The sequence below is a fragment of the Carassius auratus genome, chromosome 1 (genome assembly GCF_003368295.1).
Source record: "Carassius auratus strain Wakin chromosome 1, ASM336829v1, whole genome shotgun sequence".
NCBI lineage: Eukaryota > Metazoa > Chordata > Actinopteri > Cypriniformes > Cyprinidae > Carassius > Carassius auratus.
The window spans coordinates 5,942,209-5,963,795 of NC_039243.1; the positions used below are offsets into that span (position 1 = coordinate 5,942,209).

General features: G+C 37.0%; 1 protein-coding gene across 5 annotated transcripts in view; it reads right to left on the minus strand.

Annotated features, from left to right (window-relative positions):
- Positions 1 to 20,647, minus strand: part of LOC113044517 (nephronectin-like) — a 38,147-nt gene extending 17,500 nt beyond the window's left edge. For 3 of the 5 annotated variants that reach the window (XM_026204921.1, XM_026204779.1, XM_026204704.1), the window contains exons 1-3: positions 20,413 to 20,646; positions 12,019 to 12,119; positions 2,882 to 2,974 (exon numbers count right to left, since the gene is read on the minus strand). In XM_026204921.1, coding sequence (XP_026060706.1) covers positions 2,882 to 2,974; positions 12,019 to 12,119; positions 20,413 to 20,480 — 262 coding nt within the window. In that variant the 5' untranslated portion in view covers positions 20,481 to 20,646. Of the gene's footprint in view, positions 1 to 2,881; positions 2,975 to 6,737; positions 6,789 to 12,018; positions 12,120 to 20,412 lie in introns of all 5 variants that reach the window. The other 2 variants (XM_026204618.1, XM_026204858.1) reach the window with 2 other exon arrangements.
- Between the last annotated feature and the right edge of the window lie 940 nt (positions 20,648 to 21,587).

Here is a 21,587-nt window from a genome sequence, read left to right on the forward strand (position 1 = left end):
TCTACCTATTTTGCCAAATGGTTTTGCAAAGTTTGACAAGAGTCTATCTTAGGACATCTATTTTTGTTATATCTGTCAGGTAGACATGACAATTGCGTGATATTAAAACAGCAGAAGCTCTCTTTAAAGGGACAGTTTACCCAAATAATAATTTATTCACTTCCAGTCAAGTGTTTCGTCGCCAGCATTCTTTGAAATATCAAATATCTTCTTTTGTGTTCAACAGCTAAAATAAATTCATACAGGTTTGGAGCAACTTAAAGGTGAATAAATGATGATAACATTTTTCAGTGAACAGTTCCTTTAATGAAATAAGCGTTTTAAGTAGACTAAAAAAAGAATGACACAAAGGACACGTTGCTAGACGTGCTTTCACCAAAAAGCAGATCTATCTTGTTGTCTGAAAGTATTTTACGATACTTGATGCCCCATAATGGATTCCTGACAGGCCTTGGCAACAGCAGGTAAGCAGATTCTCATTTACAGAGACCCCCGCTGAAAATTAGCATCTTATTAAACTGATTTGATCCACGGAGAGCCGAATGCAGCTCTCTGTCACTTCCCTCCTAAATGGATTAGTGCTTTAATGAGTTTATTTGTTCTGGGCAAAGATGCCCATCTGCCTCATATCATCTCCATGACAATGATGCTACAGTGAAGAGCAACAGCAGACAAAAGAAGCAGATCAAAGGACGTCAATGCTAACTGTGCATTAACTGCCCCCCAAAAATTATAATTATGAATAGGACTATGTTATAAAATCAATAGCTCAGATTCCACAAATCAGTAAAGTAATGGTAAAGTAACATAAAACCAATTTTCTTTCTTTCAGTAATCATTGCATAGCTAGGATCAAAAAGTATCAACTTAGATTTCCCTCAGGAATAAATCATGAACAATATTAGCAGTTATTTCAATAACTTATGAAATAGAAGTGATTGGACAGCTTGTGTGGTATAATTTAATAAGCATGCTGATTGTTTTGCTACAGATCATTTCAATAAACAAAAACACTTAGCGTCTTAAAAAACACTGAGTGAGATGAAAATGAAAGGCTTGATTATTTGCACTGATGGTTTTAATATGCCACCCAGGTGTCCTCGCTAACCAGCACCTGTCACATGCAAGACAAATAAGCCCTGGGCATGATAATCATCTGTCAAAACCACTGAAAACCTTCAGATTCTTTTAATCGCTCTTGCCACCAGAGCCTAGCGAAGCTGATAGAAACGCATGAAAGAGAGACAACTTTTCCGCCCCGTGCAGCAAGGCAGAAGTCATCTCATCGACCTGACATCAAACCATGACGCAAGGGGAAATCGAAAAGATTCTATTCCACATTCCAAAAGGGATTGTTTTCCCTTTCCTTCCCTCCCTTTTAATTACACCTTCTCCCTTTGCCTTCCAAGGGCACAGAATCCTCTCTTTAAGTCTCCCAGCCTTCTCCTCTCGAATGGAAATGTGCTGTTTTAAATCAAGGTATATGTCAGACGACAGCGTTCTTCTGATGAGACAACTGCAGACAGAATTTAGTCCCCCGGCTTTGTTTTATTTCCGGTGGAGGGTTCTTAGGGCAGTAATTGAGAAATTATCTGCTTAAGGGAAACCTCACATCTTGAATCACTATATGACTCAATACAAAAGCCCATTAGAGCCAATACATTGTTCTGTGTAGAGCCAAGAGGTGACATCTACATCCAGAGGCTTTTAAATAATGTGAAAAAGTGGTGCTTTTTAATAGAGAGGGTGATTTAACCCTTATATTAATGTATGTTGCAGGTAATATATATATATATATATATATATATATATATATATATATATATATATATATGTGTGTGTGTGTGTGTGTGTGTGTGTGTGTTCCTGTAGCTCAAGTGGTAGAGCATTGCCATATCAAGCGTTGGGGGTTTGATTCCCTGGGAACACATGTTAGGTAAAAATTGATAGCCTGAATGCACTGTAAGTCGCTTTGGATAAAAGCGTCTGGTAAATGCATAAATGTAATTTAATATATCTATTATTATATCTATGTTTCATGTTCTTTACACCAATTTCTGACCCTACCATCTGAATGTCGCAGCAGAAATTGAGACTCATCAGACCAAGCAACATTTTTCTAAATTTCTATTGTCCAATTTTGGTGAACTTGTGCAAATTTTAGCCTCTGTTTCCTGTTCTTAGCTGACAGGAGCGGCACCCGGTGTGGTCTTCTGCTGCTGTAGCACATCTGCTTCAGGGTTCAACGTGTTGTGCGTTCAAAAATGGTATTCTGCAAACCTTGGTTGTAACGAGTGTTTATTTGAATTTCTGATGCCTTTCTATCATCTCTAACCAGTCTTGCCATTCTCCTCTGACATTCTCCTCTGAGGCATTTTTAGCCACACAACTGCCGCTCACTGGATATTTTCTCTTTTTGGGACCGTTCTCTGTAAACCTTAGAGATGGTTGTGCATGAAAATCCCAGTAGATCAGCAGTTTCTGAAATACTCAGACCACCCCGTCTGGCACAAAAAACATTCCACATTTAAAGTCACTTAAATCCCCTTTTCTTACCCATTTTGATGCTCAGTTTGAATTTCAGAAAGTCATCTTCACCACATCTAGATGCCTAAATCTAGTTTCTGCCATGTGATTGGCTGATTAGCAACTTGTGTTACCAAGCAATTGAACAGGTGTACCTAATAAAGAGGCCGGTGAGTATATATCTTAATCTAAATTTGTAAAAGTTTTTAAAAATCATGTTTTCTTGTTTATTTCTGATGTAATATATGAGATGTATGTTAAAGGTTTACCAGTTTAACCTTTTTTTGTGTGATTTTTGTTGAACTGTAATCAATCCATTTAAAAACCTGCAAAATAAAAACACTTTAGCACTTACCTTGGTTGCATGTTTTTCCTGTATAACCTGGATGGCACTTGCATTTGCTGGGTCCCACGCATTCTCCGTGTTTGCATCCGTGCTGACATACCGCTGTAGGCGAAAAGATCATCAGTATCACTTTACAACAAATGTCAGAGTCTATGCAGTAGACTTGGAAACATGTAACAAAACAGCCTTTAGTTTTCGTGCCATTCTTGCTGTGGGAAATAAGTGTCTGTATAATAAGACCTTGAGGATATTGTGGCGCGAGATCCATTAAAACATTATTTTGGAACGCTCGCCCCCTACATAAATAATTCATTGTTTGCCATGGTCATTTTAATGAACCTGGGACATGGCGAGTGTACGGTCCACCTCACTTCTGCTTTATGACTCATTACATCTCACTTTTGGATTGGGAAGCAGCCCAGAGCTGTGCAACATCAGAAACCTTTAAGATCTAGACTGGGGGAAAACATCCTCAGTTGATATGCAGGCATTAAGGATTTGCCATTTTCAAACCAGAAACAAAAACAGGCAAATTACAAAAGAAAAGAGCTTAATCCCACTCTTCCCAATGTTTCATGAGGGGTCTGTGTTTGTAGCCCTGCTGCTACACAGGAAATTGATCTGTTTTATATATTATGGCAGATAAGGATTAGAGCAACGCAAATCAAATTATGATTCAAGTAGTACACTGTAAAAAATAAACCCGTACAAATAACTATCATGGTAACAATCAACAGTAAATGCAATAAACAACAATTTAACAACATTATATGTAACATAAAGCCTTAATATACACCACTGCTATCAAAAACTAACAAAACATATTTACTTAAATGAGATACCATCAAATTTAACGTGTCATGCAGGGAACGTCAGTTTAAGTTTTTTCACTGTTAATTATAAGATAATGTACATTTAACATTATTTTACTGTAATACTACCTAAAAAGTAACATCAGTTTATTCATCCTATATGGTAAAGGAACTTGCTGTTAACATGTTAGTATTAATCTTTAAGAAAACATAGCATATTAAAAGTCTATTTCAAAGATGTCCAAATGGCATATTCTTTAGTGAAAGTCTTAAAGTATGCTTTATTTTTGCCACAGTATGGGTATTTAGTATGTATAATACTGGCATTATATATATATATATTTTTTTTTTTGTAAAGTAGGGTTAGTTTTGACATTAAACATTTTATCATTACATAATCTAAAAATACTTATTTTATTTTTTTAATTGTGTTTATTTAGTTTTTATTTGTGTTGAAAATTTTGAATCAAATATATACAGTGAAAGGTTGAAAGAAGCCTCTTATGCCCTCCAAGTCTGAATTTATTTCCTCAAATACACAATAAAACAGTAGTGAAATATTGTTTTAAAATAACTTTTTTATTTGAATGTATAAAACGTATCACAGATTCCACAAAAGTATTAAACAACAGAAACGGTTTTCAGTATTGTCAATAATAAGAGCCATTAATAATTAATGCCATTAGCCATTAATGATCATAACTGAGCAGGACATCATCGTATTATGATGATTTCAGAAGAATCATGTGACACTGAAGACTGGAGTAATGATGCTGAAAATTCAGCTTTGATATTGCAGGAATGAATCATATTTAAAACATATTCAAATTACTCTTAAATTGTAATAGAATTTCACAATTTGACTGTTTTTACTGTATTTTTTAGAATAACATACTTAAAAAAAAAAAAAAAAAAAAAAAAAAAAAAAAACTCCTAATTATTCAAAACTGAAAAAAGGTCCCTTATTCAGCCTAGCTACTTTATCACCTGCAGTCCAGCACATATTTTCTATCTGCAGTCTCTTTCTATGGGGACTGAGTGTGCACAGTTTGATCTGTACACTGCAAGACAAAACACCAGCTGCTGTGCGCCGTAATGTACCTCACTCCCTGTGACATTAGACTGGACCAAACTCGACCAGGCTTACAGCAGAACACAGCCATGCTTCACAGCCAAATCTGCCGTCGGCTGAGACTAATTTTCATCCAAAGCTTCATTGAGTCTCCAATTATAGAGGCTCATCAGAGCTGTTAATTGTCCTCACTGGTGCCATTCTCACAATGAGAGAGGAGCTAAGAATACACCACAAATACACACAAAAACTAAGACTGACGTGAGTACAAACATATGACAGTTAAAGACTTTAGCAGGGTTTTCAACTCAAAACCCACCGGACCCCAGATGGTGAAAGCAAGACTAGATCCTGCTGGTGCGTACAGTAGATTAAAGAGACACAGATATCTACTTTCAGCCTGTTCAAACTGCATGAAAGCGGAAAGACATTAGCCCACTCTCGAAAAATGGTGTTATAAGAATCACCCCGTCTCATTCTAACATATTAGTTGGAGTAAGCTAATCAGAGGTACATATTCACCACACTTTTAACCTGTGTTATTACTCAACAGTAAGATCAAACCCTAAGGTTAAAACACAAAAGGACGAACAGACGCTAATTTGGTGGTAAAGCTTAAGATGGCAGGAGACAAATGAGGAAAGAGTTCTCTGACATTGAGAGTTTTTCCGGGCGGCTGCCTTATCTCGCCGGCCAGACAGTTATCAAATGTGATGAAATCTTGGATTAATCCAGGTGGGACGTTGTGTGATCACAGGCATTGGTTATATTTTTAAGTGCTGACGAATGAAGAGCTTAAGGAAGGGGCTTTAAAGAGAAACCTATCTGCTGTGGTCGGGTTTAGGTAATGCCGGCACTTTGAACACAAACCACAGGCCAAATGGGCCAAGGGAAGTACCCGTTATTGACAAACCACATCAAGAGGTCCCGCTGGCTGCAAAACGCTCAGCACATGTGCTCCTCCATCCCTGGAGACCTTCATACTTGGCATGGCATACCTATCAGTCCATGCGCTCTGATGACACAAGAGCGGATGGCAGCTTCAAAGAGATACGGCAGAAAGCGGAATTGGTGAATGTTTAGAAAATCCAATTATGAATAAGTCGCACTAAGAATGTGAAAGGCTTATAATGATTTTTTTCAGCGCAGGAAAAATCAATAAACTTTGCAAAGCCCTGGCTTAGTGTTTTGTGCCAGACCTGTAGTGTCACCTTAAGATATTTGAGTGATTTGAAATGTTGACTTTGTTTAGACACATATAGATGATTCTATAAAAGTTAATAATCAATGAATAAATTAATAAATAAATAACTTATTTTAACGACTAATAGATTTTATATATAAAATCATTACAATTCCCATCCTAAAATGCAAATAAATAAATAAATAAATGTAAACAGACATAAAAATAAAAAGGTTGTATAGACATGTCTAAATCAATTGTATGTAAACGTGTGTGCAATACATATATAATTCACTCATACTTTTTTATATATATAATATAATTTTTATTCACAATATGCATTTATATATAAAAAAAATTGGGTCATGTGTTATCCATCTAAGTTTCCCCCAAAAAATAGATGGATGACATTTATCTGTGGTATGGGTGATGCAAGTTTAAATTTGGCTTGCAAAAATTCCTGCTTCCATTCTCCATTTCCTGTCCTCTCTCTACTCTGCTCTAAATAAAAGTGTTATATTGGCCGAAAACACTCTTGATCTGAGATCCTTTGAGGTTTACGTGGGGGAGCAAACAAGTAAGTGAATGTAAACAGTGACATCCAAATATCCTAGAGGGTCCAGATATTCAAATGGTAGCAGGAGCAGGTGTGAAATGTTCACAGGATATCAGAATATTCTCAAAGGAGAAGCACGTGTGGGGGACTATAAATAAACGGGAACTAGGGATTCAGTGGATGCATGGTCTGAATGACGCTCAGGCAAGATGATTGCAAAGGAAATATGATGTGGTGCTAACCTTGGGGTTGGCACCTCATCGCGAATACTCTGCGGGTTAAGACGTAGGGAGCTGCAAAACAAACAGCCAAAAAAAAAGGAAAAAAAAAAAAGAAGCTTGGTCTAAATGTGAGATAAAAACATTACATGGGAGCCATGCTGATGATGGACAAGCATTAAAAATGCAACACACATACAATACACACATACACACAGCCTAATGTCTCTCACATTTCACATGGTGATAAGAATTATATTATTAAATGTTCTCATATTCATGGTAAGTATTAAATACATTACAATTAAATTTTTCCTGATTAATTTGATTTTTATTATATATACATTATTTACATTCACCAAAGAATGCTAAAATATATATATATATATATATATATATATATATATATATATATATATTATTATAATTGTAATAATTTTCATCTGCATATAAGACTGATTTCTGAAGGATCATGTGACACTGAATATTCAGCTTTGCATAACAGCAATAGATTACATTTAGAAAGAAATTAAAATAGAATACAGTTATTTTAAATTGTAATAACATTTATTTTTTATGTTTTTGAAATGCTTGTGAGCATTAGAGATTTCTAAAAAAAAAAAAAAAGACCAACCCCAAAAATCTTATGTTCTTAATGTTCAGACACATATAGAGTACATATTTCATATAATTCGTTAAATGTGTTGCAAAGAACAAAACACTAAATCAAAGCACTGTTCAACAATGCTCAAACTGTTTCCAAAGTTTTTGTTCTGCAAAGCTGGATTCATTGGTCCAAAAAACTGAGTTCCACTCCTCTAGTTCCTCTATTCTCTGGCCCAGGACAGACTGCCTCTGTAACAAAGCTTTCTTTACAGTTCCTCAGTCAGGTCAGCCTAACACACATTCCCCTACGAGCCACTGATGCTCAAACATTTGAGTAATACTTTGCTGAGTTGGTATTTTAGGAGCAGCTTAGGAACAGTATACTGTAGTGTTGCAGATGTTCAATTCTTAAATCCTGTTCTCTGATACTTTCACACACCTTGTCCTGCCTGACCTCACTGGTCCTCATGAGGGCCAATTACGTCAATATAACTGATGCTTTAAGTACTTTGATATATACCAAGTTACTGGATGATTACCATATTCTGGCAGGTCTCACTAGAGTGTTACAGACAGGTGAGTTTGATCAAGGTTGGAGCTAAACTCTGCAGGAAAGTGGAGAACCCCTGATCAGGTCATATTTAGAAGGGTGAGTATAGGAGAGCATAAGTCTAGGTGGATGTCCATGGCATGCGGAGTCCCACAAGGTTCAATCCTTGAACCGCTTTTGTCTAGCCTGTATATGCTCCCACTAAGTCAAATAATGAGAAAGAACCAAATTGCCTATCACAGCTATGCTGATGATAAACACATTTACCTAGCCTTATCTCCAAATGACTACAGCCCCACTGACTCCCTCTGCCAATGCTTTGATGAAATTAACAGTTAGATGTGCCTGAATTTTCTTCAGTTAAACAAGGAAAAACCGAAGTCATTGCATTTGGAAACAAAGTTGAAGTTTTCAAGGTGAATGCATACCTTGACTCTAGGGATCAAACAACTAAAAATCTAGTCAGGAATCTTGGTGTGATTCTGGAGACAGACCTTGGTTTCAGTAGTCATGTCAAAGCAGTAACTAAATCAGCATACTATCATCTAAAAAACATTGCAAGAATTAGATGTTTTGTTTCCAGTCGACTTGGAGAAACTTCATGCCTTTATCACCAGCAGGGTGGACTATTGTAATGGGCTCCTCACTGGCCTTCCCAAAAAGACCATTAGACAGCTGCAGCTCATCCAGAACGCTGCTGCCAGGATTCTGACTAGAACCAGAAAATCTGAGCATATCACACCAGTCCTCAGGTCCTTACACTGGCTTCCAGTTACATTTAGGATTGATTTTAAAGTAGTTTTACTCATTTCACTCAATGGCCTAGGACCAAAATATATAGAAGATATGTTCACTGAATATAAACCTAACAGACCACTCAGATCATTAGGATCAAGTCAGTTAAAAATGCCAAGGGTTCACACAAAACAAGGGGATTCTGCTTTTAGTTATTATGCCTCCCGCAGTTGTAATCAGCTTTAAGAAGAGATCAGATGTGTGAAGTCACATTTAAATCTAGACTTAAAACTCATCTGTTTAGCTGTGCATTTATTAAATGAGCACTGTGCAATGTCCGAACTGATTGCACTATATTTTATGTATAATCATTTTCTATTCTTAACTGTTTTAAATTAATTTGAAACTTTTAAAATCAATTTTAAATAATTTTCAATGTTTTTAAATTTCTTGTTTTATTGCTGCGATTTTTTTCACTTGTTCGCTTTTATGTAAAGCGCTTTGAATTACCATTGTGTATGAAATGTGCTATATAAATAAACCTGCCTTGCCTTGTCTGTTATAAAGGGTGTTCAGATAAACCACATTCTTCCCTCTCAAATCTCAGTTACAGTGATGCATTTTGAATGCAAGTGAAACTGGTCAGCATTCAGAAAGGTATGAGCACTGACACAAATTAACCCGTTTTGATTTGGGATTACTTTTCTGGGTGGGTGGATCAATTAAATTATCAGTGTGTTTCATGTCGAAAATATCAGTTTTAACGGCTTTACAGCAAAGTTGAAAGACTTGATATAACTTTCAAAAATCAATGGCAGTAAATTACTCTATTACAAATATATCATGCGAAGTAAAAATAAAATGTTCTAAAAAACAACAATAATAATTAATTTGAAAAAGAAAACTTCTGCAACTGAAATCTCTTCACTGTCACTTTTGATCAATTTAATGCATCCTTACTGAATAAAAATATACATTTCTTGAAACAAAATGATAATTTTGACCCCAAACTTTTAAACCGGTAATGTACATATATGAATGTAGACTCACTGTCCTTGTCTTTTTTTTTAACTGAGGCAAGAGTAGAAACGATCCTCTGTGGTAATCCACATTATTCCACGAAAGCTATTGATAGAGCTTAACTTGTATTGAACACAGAACGTTCCTTTAAAATCTAGCTTTTCAAGAGAGAATGAGAGCGAGATTACAGTCCTAGATGTCCTGACACCTCTTCCCTTGAGATATTTCACCAAACAGGATTCCAATCTCGCACTGAGCCGTCGCGCTGCCTCGTAAAGGAACTTCATCAAAATTCATCCTCAGCTTGAGATCTTGTTAACTCTAGATGATTAGGGTTTTATGAGTGGGGAATCTAATTTCGGCTGTGCGCGGTTTAATCTTAATCATCAATTCAGTCCACAAAGCTGAGGGCCGCCCCCTAAACCAGCTGTTTTGAGAAAGTCAAATATTGCAGCTTCATGTTCCTGTCATTGAGGTGTGAATGGAGCCAGATATGACTGGATGAATATCTGAAAAGCATTTCAGAGCCAAGCACTTCACTTTCCCAGAGGAGTCTGTGTTCGGGGATGCATTCATTATGGCCTTCATTCTCAATGTGTATCTTAACCCCGTATGATCACCGGCCGAAACAAACCACAGCAATTTCATCAAAGATGTGAGATGCAGCGATCCCGTAATCAGTAATGATGGAGCCCTTAACGCCCCCCCCCGCGCACATTCTATTCTCTGACGAAATTGCAAGTTCAACCGCTGACAGCCTTGCCGTCCGTGATTGAGGACAGAATCAGTCGGTTTGCCGTCCGTTGTGTATATTTATTTACTTCCAATTACAGTTCTCAGCCCTCTGTGTCAAGCATACTCATATAATACAGTCTTTGTTGAGCAAAGAATACAAAATGTACAAAGGCGTACCTCTGCCATGTGAAGTGTGAGAGACATCTGCACACATCCGCACACAGTCACACAAAGAACACATTGCTTCATGTTACAAAATGTGGTCAAAATGTTGGCAGTCTACAAGCATAGAAGCATTAGCTTTTGGAGCCCCTCAGCATGTGAACCCCAGATAAACAAAGGCAACAGCTGGTCTATCAAGTGCACAAGCCATGCAGAGAATCCCACATTTGTCAGGCTGCCCAATACACTGTCCCGCTAATATCATCATGCATCACGGAATAGCCCTGAATCATCACTAGGCTGCTTCCATTTGGTGCTACAGTCAAACATTCGTTCAGAAGCATGCTGTATCATTTTTAGATTTGCAGCGAACATATGGAAGCTGATAAATGAAGCATGAGATGCTATTAATATGAGCGAGGGAAGCACATCCTCTGATTCCATGATAACGCAATAAAATGAGCTAATCCGTACTTGAACATCATTATGTGATTAATGAGGTGGAAGATCTGAGAGGTCTCATCACTTCTAGTGTGAGATGAATGCACTTCTCTTCAGTGATCTTACATTACAGATCTGGCCAAATCCACACCACTAGCATACAGTAAGGCCATTACTGTATGGGTAATGCAATCATAAACAACCAAATGAAACTTTTATATAATAATAATAATAATATCAAAATTAAAATGACAACAACAAGAAAGCTCAAATAATAATAATAATGGAATTTAAAAAAATGACAACAGCAATTATTCTTCTTATTACTGATGTTGACATTTTTATCTGCATTTTGGTTAATAATAATAATAATAATAATGTCATTATTTTATGTTTTTAATACTTGCTTACTTTATCTTATTTATTTTTACTTTCTAAGCTTTTCTATTATTGAACAGCACTTAAAAAAAAAAAAAACAGAAATTTTTTTTTTTTAAGTCTGTAAAAAGTCTGCTTTTTAAAATACATGAATGGACTTCCATGTGTTTTTTAGACTTCAAAAGAATCTTGCAGGAATTGTAGCTATTAATTATTCCAAATGACTGAACCACATAATATTAGGTGTCATTAGGAAAATCTCAAAGACAATGCGGAAAGCTTGCATTTATTTTCATACGGCTAACCCAGTTTGTTAGCATGCAATTCAGAAACATTATGTCCCAGGAGTCTTGCTTATTTTCAGCCATGTGACCTGACCTTGCAGCAACCACTTCAGTAAGGGCATACAAGTCACCGATTCATTATATAGTATGTGGTGGAATCAAACGGATCCAGCAAATAAAACATTATGCCAAACTTAGGACAGAGTATTGTCCACAGAGGTTTTGTTCAATTTTGTTTATTAAGCGAATCAAATGTATTTCAAATATGGCAACTGGTGACTTGCTGTGCTGTTGCAAAGTGGCTAAAAGAAGGTTACCAGCATCATGGAAGTCTAGAAGCACCCTAAGCTGGCCCCCCATAGCACTGTTCACCCCTATAGCAGCAGTTACTCACGCTGGCACTGGCCCCAGGAGACACGTGTCCACCCCCAGCAGCAGTCGATGCGGTTGCCGTACCGACACAGCCCATTGGACGAGGCCATCTGCCTGGGCCACCTGTCAGGAGACAGTTTGATCAGACCTTGGCCAATCACTGCACAGAAATCAGTTGCAAGAGAATAACATTGTGCATACTTAGCCATAGAATTACTGTCTGCACATCCAAGCATCCATCCACCAATCAATCCATCCGTCCATTAATTCAAATACTTACTTAAAAAGCTATGACAATTTTTTTGTTGTTGTTGCATTTTTAAAAGATGATGCAGTATATTGTATTGAAATGTTTGAATTAAGAGTTTATCGATGATTCACTGAAATAAATCTCATGCATTATTAACTTTAAATCCGTGCTCATATACGGGACAAGGAAGAATCATAGAAGCTTTAGTAAAGGGTTAAACAAATATGGAGCCATATCAGCCTCAAAAACAATACATTTACGAAACAAAATTCAGAAACACAATTTACATTTACAAAACCCGATGTGTAAATTCAAAACACAATTCATAAATACACAACAAAAAGCATAAATATTTCCCCAAATGCATTTTTCTTACCATAATAAAGGTAAAATGTTTACACAAATATGCATATATCAAGTTCTTGACTTAATTTCTACCACACATTTATGAATGATGTTACATATAATTAAGTATAGATCGTTGAATCTGCATTTGCAAATCGTCAGACGTGGGTTGACTGCTTTGAATTTGTGTGCAGCATTTTTGAGACCTTCCTTTTTTGGAGGATGTTCCATTCAGCTTTTAACCCACCAATCAGGTCCATCCTGAACAGATTCAAGAAGCTCAACGCTGTGCTTGTACTGTGCATTGTTCCATGATCAGGTCCTTGATGTAAAGACATTTGAATGGATACTCTTTTTATTTTAGCATCTGATTAAAATTTCTACAAAACCACATTTGTATTTGTGTACTGTATATTTCACACAGATACAGCTACCTGGTTAGCCTGCTGTCTTATACACATAAATTGCACATACTGTTTATTCAGATCAATCTGTTATATTATTAAACAGATGCAAAAAAAAAAAAAGAGCTTTTACTTGTGTATTCATGAATTTTGTTTTGTAAATGTATTATTTTTTAAGCCAATCTTGCTCCATAATTAATAAGTCAAATTGAGTTTTTCTTTAAAAAATCTAATAAATATGATATGATTGTTTTACATATATTGGAACCATAACCGGCTCAGTTCTTTTTCTCTCCTGCTTTCTCTTCTCTGTTTAAATGCAGCCAGGTACATTGAGCAGAGGTTTAATTTTAGGTTTTGTGCCGTGCTTTCCCTGTATCTATTACCCATGATCCATTTACGTTACGTCATTTGACCGGTGTTCATTCTCTTTTGCTTATTTTCACAGACCTTAAAAGGTTTTACTTCTTCGCAAAAACATTTGGAGTGCTGCTGGTGGAAAAAGAGAAATCAGTAATCCTGGTGTGCGCTTCCAAGAAACTCTCCGATTCAAAAGCACTTCAGCTGTACCTTCATTTTTAATGGAAAATCAATTGAAACTTCACTGTTGTTTCCAAAGACTGATGTTTTCCAAAAATCTCTCTTGTTCACCCACATTGCTGGGTCATGTAACATATCTTCTTCTAAGAACCTCGTCTTTATTTTCCATAACTTCCCTCTAGCTATAAGCAGCAGGGAAACAGACAGACTTGAACTTATCTGTGCTCTGTGTGTATCCAGCATCAGCATACGAGAACTTCTGCCTATGGTGTGGTAGAGCACAATAATAACTCGCAGTGGTCTTATCTGCAGAACCTGTGTCACCGAGTACAACGGTAGCTTTGTGCATGGAGATAAATCCTCCCTGGCAGACTGATGCAATGGATAAGACAACGGGAACAATAGATGTTAGCTCATGACTCACAATTGTGCTAGAATGGGGCAAAATCACAGACTTCGACAAATGGACACAGACAGATCGGATGGATGGATGGAGGAATGGACAGACGGACGGATAAATATCAAAGATATCAAGATGACTAGGAATTTTGCGCACATGTTGCACAGATTAGAAATTGTGATGGTGGCACTAAATGAGAGTGAGAGTCTGGAGGGAAAATGTTTGCATGTGTAGCCTGCAGAGGAAGAAGAGATTTCAGAATGCCTTTAAGGACACAGCAGTGAGTCCGGGCTCCTGCCTGTCGATCCATTATAAATGGATTATAAACCTGAAACAATTCATTTAACACAAAATCTCCTCTGTATGTATAAAATGCATAACTTCTAACCGACTGCAAACATGCAAGACACTGGATCTCTACACCTCATCTGCTATAGTTTCCAGTGGTGCACATGCATTTTACTTATCTTTTTCATACACATAAGAAAGAAAACCAAATAATATATGTAGGTTGTCGTCAAACTGTGTGAATGGCACACACAGCAGAACATATGTACATAAAGCCCCCAACCATTCATCTTCAGTCATTTCACTCGCATTTCTCCACAATATAACTTTTTACACTTTTCTTTTTCCATAACAAATACCAAACTAAAACCACAGAGGCTGCTTCAGTTTGAGGAGATGCTAATTAGTGTCTATTTTCACCCACAGCATTAAATGTTTTCCAACATGGTGCTCTGTAATAATGGCCTTTTTATTTGTAATTAGAATGTTAAAGGATATTCAGTGTAAATATGAATTGCAAAAACATTTATGAGGATAATTTTTTTCATACATATTTATGAGGAACTGTTTTGGTGTACTTGAACCTTACCGATGAGGCTATATATGGGAACATAAGAGTCGGAAAAAGGTTCAAAGGATAGGAAACATTACTATAAAGCAAGTTATTTCTGCAACAGATTTTACATTGGACAAGGCAATATAGTATTACAATTGTTTATCGTATATAAAAGAGAAAAAAAAAAACTTCAAAATTCAAATGTACTGATATTGATATAAACTTTAGAACTCTGTTATTCTGAAAGAAATTAATACTTTTATTTAACAAGAATGCATAAAACTAATCAAAAGTGACAGTATGACATGTTTAAATAAATATATATATATATATATAAAATAGATACTGTTCTTTTGGACCTAAGGTTTCCTTAAAAACTGTCTCTAAATGCAAGTGAAGTCGTATTTACTCGTGGTCACATTTTGTGTAGCTTTCAATAATTTTCATTTAGAATCTGCTAAGTGATCCGAGGCAAAATACAGAGTTAGATTTGATGCATAGATCTCTGACAGTAATGTAAAAATATTAGACTTGTTCTCAGCTAAAAGTTGCAAGCTATTCTAACAATACCGTTATAAGCATTTTATGTGCATTTAGTTGACGGTGACCCTATTATAACAGCCATTAGGAGGGAATTACTGATTAAAAAAATAATGTCTGTCTAGTAAAATACTGAGTGTGACAGAGGGGGCTCATAATGTATACTATCATTCATGGTTGGTCTCCAGATGGTTGGAACAGCAAAATATGTTCGACTGGCTGCAATTTCAATTTCCACTAACTATTTGACTTTCAGGGAGGACAGAAAGATTGCTTGATGGAGAGCTTTTCAGGACACCGAGTTACAATAATAACCTTCAGCTCTTAACACAGAAAAGCAAGCGGGCAAGAAAGAAAGAAAAGTTGTACCAGAGCGGGACAATGAGAGAAAGACAAATCTCTGTGTGTGCACCACTTGCTCACATGAGACAAGCGATTGCGTGCCAGTCAGCAATCTGCAAACTCTGGGCCCGATCCAAAGAGACACAGAACTGAAAGAGAGAGAGAGAGAGAGTCGCCCAGCGATAAAACGGCACTGAGCTAACTAAAGTAACAAGGCTGTCACAACAAATCCCTCGTCCACCTGAGAAAGCGTCTTTCCTCACCTTGTTAAAGATGCAGCTATAACACAGTTTCAATTTCCAGCTCAGTCTGGCATTAGCGGATCAAACAAACGACAAATATCTACATAATGCAGTTCTGCAGCTCAAACGAGGCAACCGGGTCACGAAAATGAGTGGTAGATGCCGGTAGATCTCAGTGCACTGACATGTTTATTCATGAAGAATTCAAATTTCTACTCGTCTGCGGCAGTATGACACTCTTCATGTGGTTCAGTAGTGAGTCTGCACATGTATATGAATGATGACATGCAGCCGGGCTTCGGTGCAAGTTCAGTGGGGTATAATTACAACCCTTCACATTCCTGCGCCACCTCCACAGGCTGCCAGACAATTAGACACGCGCCTTTGAAACACGCACTTGACAGTTGAGCTGTCTTCATTCGCCGGCCTCAGTACAGAATACGTGCCTCTGCAGACTGACACACCAGTCAAGCAAAGTGCAAGCTAAGCGGCAATCAGACGCAGCAGGTACCAGCCGAAAATAAATGCTCCTGTGGCTGAAGAGACGGATTTATGAATCTCCCACGGCTTCTGAGATGTTTGTGAGCATTTGAAGACAACTGTTCTCAACGGATGTGAGTTTTATGATGGTCAGTAGTTCAGTTAGACAGCAGTCTGACTGATAGGGTCGGAAGTCCATAACTAGATTCTGAAAAATATTGACAATCATGAAAAGTGCATTCTTTTGATAAGCGAGAATAATAGGAATTGTAACATTAAATGCAATAACATTAGACTTTCTTCCATTATTAAGCATGAAAACACAGCAGAGAGGAAATGCAGGCCAAAGTGCCAAAGTTTCAACTCTGACCTTTGATTTTGCATGAAGAGGAGATGGAGGACAAGTAAAGAAGAACTGGGGTCAAATTCTGCTCTTTGAGACAATTCAGATGATGAAATCCTTTGAAAGACCACAAGGAGGGCCAACCGGACATGTGGATTTAAGTTAAACCCCCTGAACTGGCGCGTAGCACCCCAAGACTAAGGCCCCGTCCACACAGAGACGGAGCTTACCCCAATCAGATCTTTTTTTCCTTTATCTCAAGAAATATCCGCATCCACACGAAACCGCATAATGATGTAGTATACATGCCAGACCAGTATGTGGCGCTGTAATTCTGCCACAGAGATACACTAAAAACAGAGAAGAAGACTTGGACTATGCTCATAAACCTTGCGCGTGGTACACAAACGAACATGGAACAATACATTTATTAATCAGTGTTAATGTTAGTTAATAAAAAGACAATCGTTCAGTTTTTGTTCATGTTTTTGTTGTTGTTACGTGATGTAGAGGGGTCTGACTAGGGGGGAGATGTGGGCTGATGACGTCATCGTTTCATAAAATATATGGATTAGCCATCCACACGAAAACGCAAAGACGGCGTTTTCAAATTTATCCACGCCGGATCCATATGGACGAAACGCCTATCCGATAAAATATTTGTGCGTATTCACAGAAACACGTCTCCGTGTGGACGGGCCTAAGTGAGGGAGTTACAAAATATATTAGGACAATTAGGGATGCCAGGATATTACGTCCTACTCCAGTGAGTCCTACAAACCCAATGCTCAATGTCCAAAATCCCGTGTTGGAAGATTTTTTTAAAAGTTGGACACTTTAATGAGTCTGTCTGTAATAAATTACTCCTGTTATCACGTCAGCAAATGACAAGCTGGCGGTTTAGCAGCGAGTCGTTCCTCAGGTGTAGTATAAGCCATTAGACAGGAGCCTAACGGCCCCTGTTAAGGGCCAGGAGATAATGAATGGGCCCCTCACAGTGCACTCATGCACTTTATTCTTTTATGAATTTAGATCAGGACAATAAAGCAGGTTTATAAGCAGGGCAAATTGGCAAATAATGGCCCTGGTGACAAGCAAACTCCATCACGACTGAAATTAATAACGTACACCAGCAGGTTAATGTACACGTTCATTACAGTGGGCAGCTCCCGCTCCTGAAATGCCAGCGCAAGCCATGCCCTGCAGAAATAGCATCAATATTGTGTCTGTGAGTTACACAAACATTAAGCACATGATGTATGTGATGACACAGAGAAGTTTGAATGTATTAGAAAACAATGAATTGCAGAGTCTTGACTTAATGGGCACGCTAAGGTCATTTGGATAAATGTAGACGAACAAACAAATATGAATTAATTATTCATTATGTCTCTAAAAGAGTGCTGGTAATGTCGTAGCAAAAGCCCATTATTAATGTCCTCCTAACTATGTGCAGATGTGTTCGTAAAAGCGCATCATAGCTGTGCTCTGCCTCTGGGCAACTGGCAATGATAAATAAGGGAAATATGAAGAAGCAAAAGAACCAAGCTTGAATATTACCACAGAAAGCACTTCTGCCAGTGAATAAATTTCCAGACCATTTAGAAGGACAGCTATTGCTGATCTTGCCAAAAGGACAAAATGCTTCCCAGCAGAGCAGAAGACAAAATATGCCATAAAGATCACTGAAGGAGTTGCATTCACAAGTCCAAACTTGGGTGGCAGGTTTCTCAGGGGAACACCATGTGGGAACTGGCTGACTGTAACAGTGTGAAGCCATGCTTTTTCAACAATGATGTAATAAGGCGATGCATATTAATGCATGATAAAATTAGGCGATGCATTCTTAATACATGACGTAATTAGGCTATGCATTTGTAAAACATGCCGTAATTAGGCAATGCATACTTAACTTAATAAGGCTATGCATACTTAATGAAGCTTTGCAATGTAAATAAATGATGTTGAAATGCTTTTTGAAATTCTACTTTTTTTCTCCATAAGGTGATGTATTACTGTCCATTTATAAAGAGTAAAATTGTAGGGCAGAAATCAGTGCTGAGCAGCATGAAGAGAAAAAGAAGAAGAAGAGATTTGTATTAAGACCAAAGATGTGCATTCAAAAAGCAAAGAGGGCCAGTTTCAATTCTGTGTTGACTTTATGTGAATTTTTATATACTTTAACATGCAGCACACATATAATTTATTAATACATGAAGTATTACCGTTCATATTTAATGAGTAGACATATTTAAATAATGCATACTTTAATGACATAATTAATCATTGCATAATAAATGATGCGATCCAGCATTGCACGTTAAATAAAGGATGAGTCACAATAAGGTGACAGTTTGCACTTTAGAACTTACTTTAAAAGCAGTAACACACAATATGACAGGAGAGATCAATGAAGCCCTGTAATAATCTCCCTACAGCAACCCATTCTTTTAAGCTTTTGAATGTCTCTTTTATCTAGCACATCTAATTCAACTATCATCTCACCAGCTGAGGGATTCATGAACTACTCTGTGTGTCAGTTTAGTGAGACACCTAAAATGTGCAGCGCAGGTGGGCTTGCAGGAATGGACTGAGAAAACTTGCCTTAAGGTATAGTGAGGTACATCTACTGAAGTACATAGTTAATTTTGAGCATAGACATATGATCTTCTTTAATCTCTATGAAGCTTTAAGCAGATCTGAATCTCTGGCACGTTTCTGTTCACTACATATTTCAAATTACATGTTGGGGCACGATACAACCGGGAACGCATGTGCTGACAGTCCAAGAGGAAGACTTAAGTGATTCTTAAACATCTATTTATGTATTCAAAACATACTGATTACATTTTGCATGCATGAAGATCTTTAAGAGCAGTTCACAAGTTTACCGTTTGATTGACAACACAGTAACAACAAACTTTAAGCCCATCCTAAATTTAACTGATCACACCAGGACTAAACTTGAGGCGTCTGGGGTTTAAACCGGTTATGCTTTCAAAAGCGCTGCAGTTCATTTTAATTCAAAGTGTGACTTTTTTTTTTTATAAATAAATCTTGAGCATTTCTGTACACAATCAGCTTAAGAATGGAAAAACTTTCCTCGGTAAGGATGCCTATAGATATTTTAGGTTTTGTTATTCATTTACCCTGTTACTCATAAAAAACTGTCAAAGCATAATTACTTTAAGAATGTGAACTCTTCAAATACAAGTGTCTCCTTGATTTTTATCACATTATCTATGAAACTTGTTAAGGCATGAACTTAAACACTCAACCATGTTACCATGATTTTGTACAGCATCCAACTGCTCATTCAAAACTGAATGCTTCAAGAAATATCAGCATTAAATTATCTTTCTAATAAACACATTTAGTGTTTTGACCTTGAATACAAGTGTAGTAATGGCTTCTAATAAATTAACTGTAAAACTGTCAAAACCTGTTACTCTTAAAGGCACAGCAATAGTCCAACATAGTGATATTTTGTATTTAGCTTAAGATGATACAACGCAACTTAACACTGACAGAGATTCCTTGTCTGACAGAGAAAGTAGTTTACTTTAAAGTCACATTTAAAAAATAAAAGAATGAACCATAAAATTACTCTTATTAAAAACAAACTAAAACGTGTCTCCACCAAAACACATTGATTCGGTCGTCTACCCGTTTAACTGAGGTCTCACCTGCCATCGAAGTCCGCGCTCACTCCGAAGCAGCAGGTCCAAATGAACATGAACTTTATGATCCACATCCTCGTGCTCGAGCGGTGGTGTGTAACCAAACGTCTCCGCTGCTCTCCTGTGCGTGGAGGGGAATGATGGTGAGGTTTAGATCCGTCAATATTCAAAGCGGGTCGAACAGACTGCTGCTCGTCTGTCTCCTCCGCTGGAGAGCCGTGGACTGGAGCGCAGAGTCTGCGCGCGCCTCTCTCTCTCTCTCTCTCTCTCTCTCGCGCGCGCGCTCTCTCTCTCTCTCGTCCGATAAGGAGAGACGGGAGCGCTTACTCCACATACCCAATTACTCCAATATAATAATAATAATAAAAATATATATGTGTATGTGCAACATCAAACGTGACTGTATATTAACTCTAAATTTACTATTATGAATTAATAGATATTATTTTGATGGATGACGTCTGTGACACTTGACTTGAGATAGCCTTCGTGTGAAAACATAGGTATGAAGTAGCCTACACATTAATATGTTAAATTCAATGTGCCGTTTGTCGTAAATTTACCAGTAGAAACAGTCAAAATAAGTCATTCAACAAATGTTTTTTAATGACATCCAATGTCAATATGACTGGATTATATCACGTTATTTAATGAATATATATTATTGAGGATGAATGACGTTTGTGATACTTGAGGTAGGCTACTTAATGCATGTATATGTATTGTGTAAGTTGGTGTATAAATAAAGTAATAGTTACTATTGTTAATTAATATTAGTAATAGTTATTATTACTACTATTAGTAATGGTAATAGTTACTATTATTAATTTTATATATATATATATATATATATATATATATATATATATATATATATATATATATATATATATATATATATATATATATGTTTCAAAGTAAATTCTACAACAATTATTTTAAATATGTTTTACTGTAGGTCACTTGTCTTATGATGCTAATAAGAAATCACTGGTAAAGGTTTTTGTTGTTGCAGATAGGAGAGAGGAGGTCACCTGCGTTTGTCACTTAAAACTGCTGAAAGCAAGATTTATGATCCTAACTCATCACTTGAGTTTCAGGTCTCAAGGAGTCATACGCAGGGTTTCGTCTCATTTTCAGTTTCCCCACAACTTTGGTCAGAGGGCCTATGAAATAAGCGT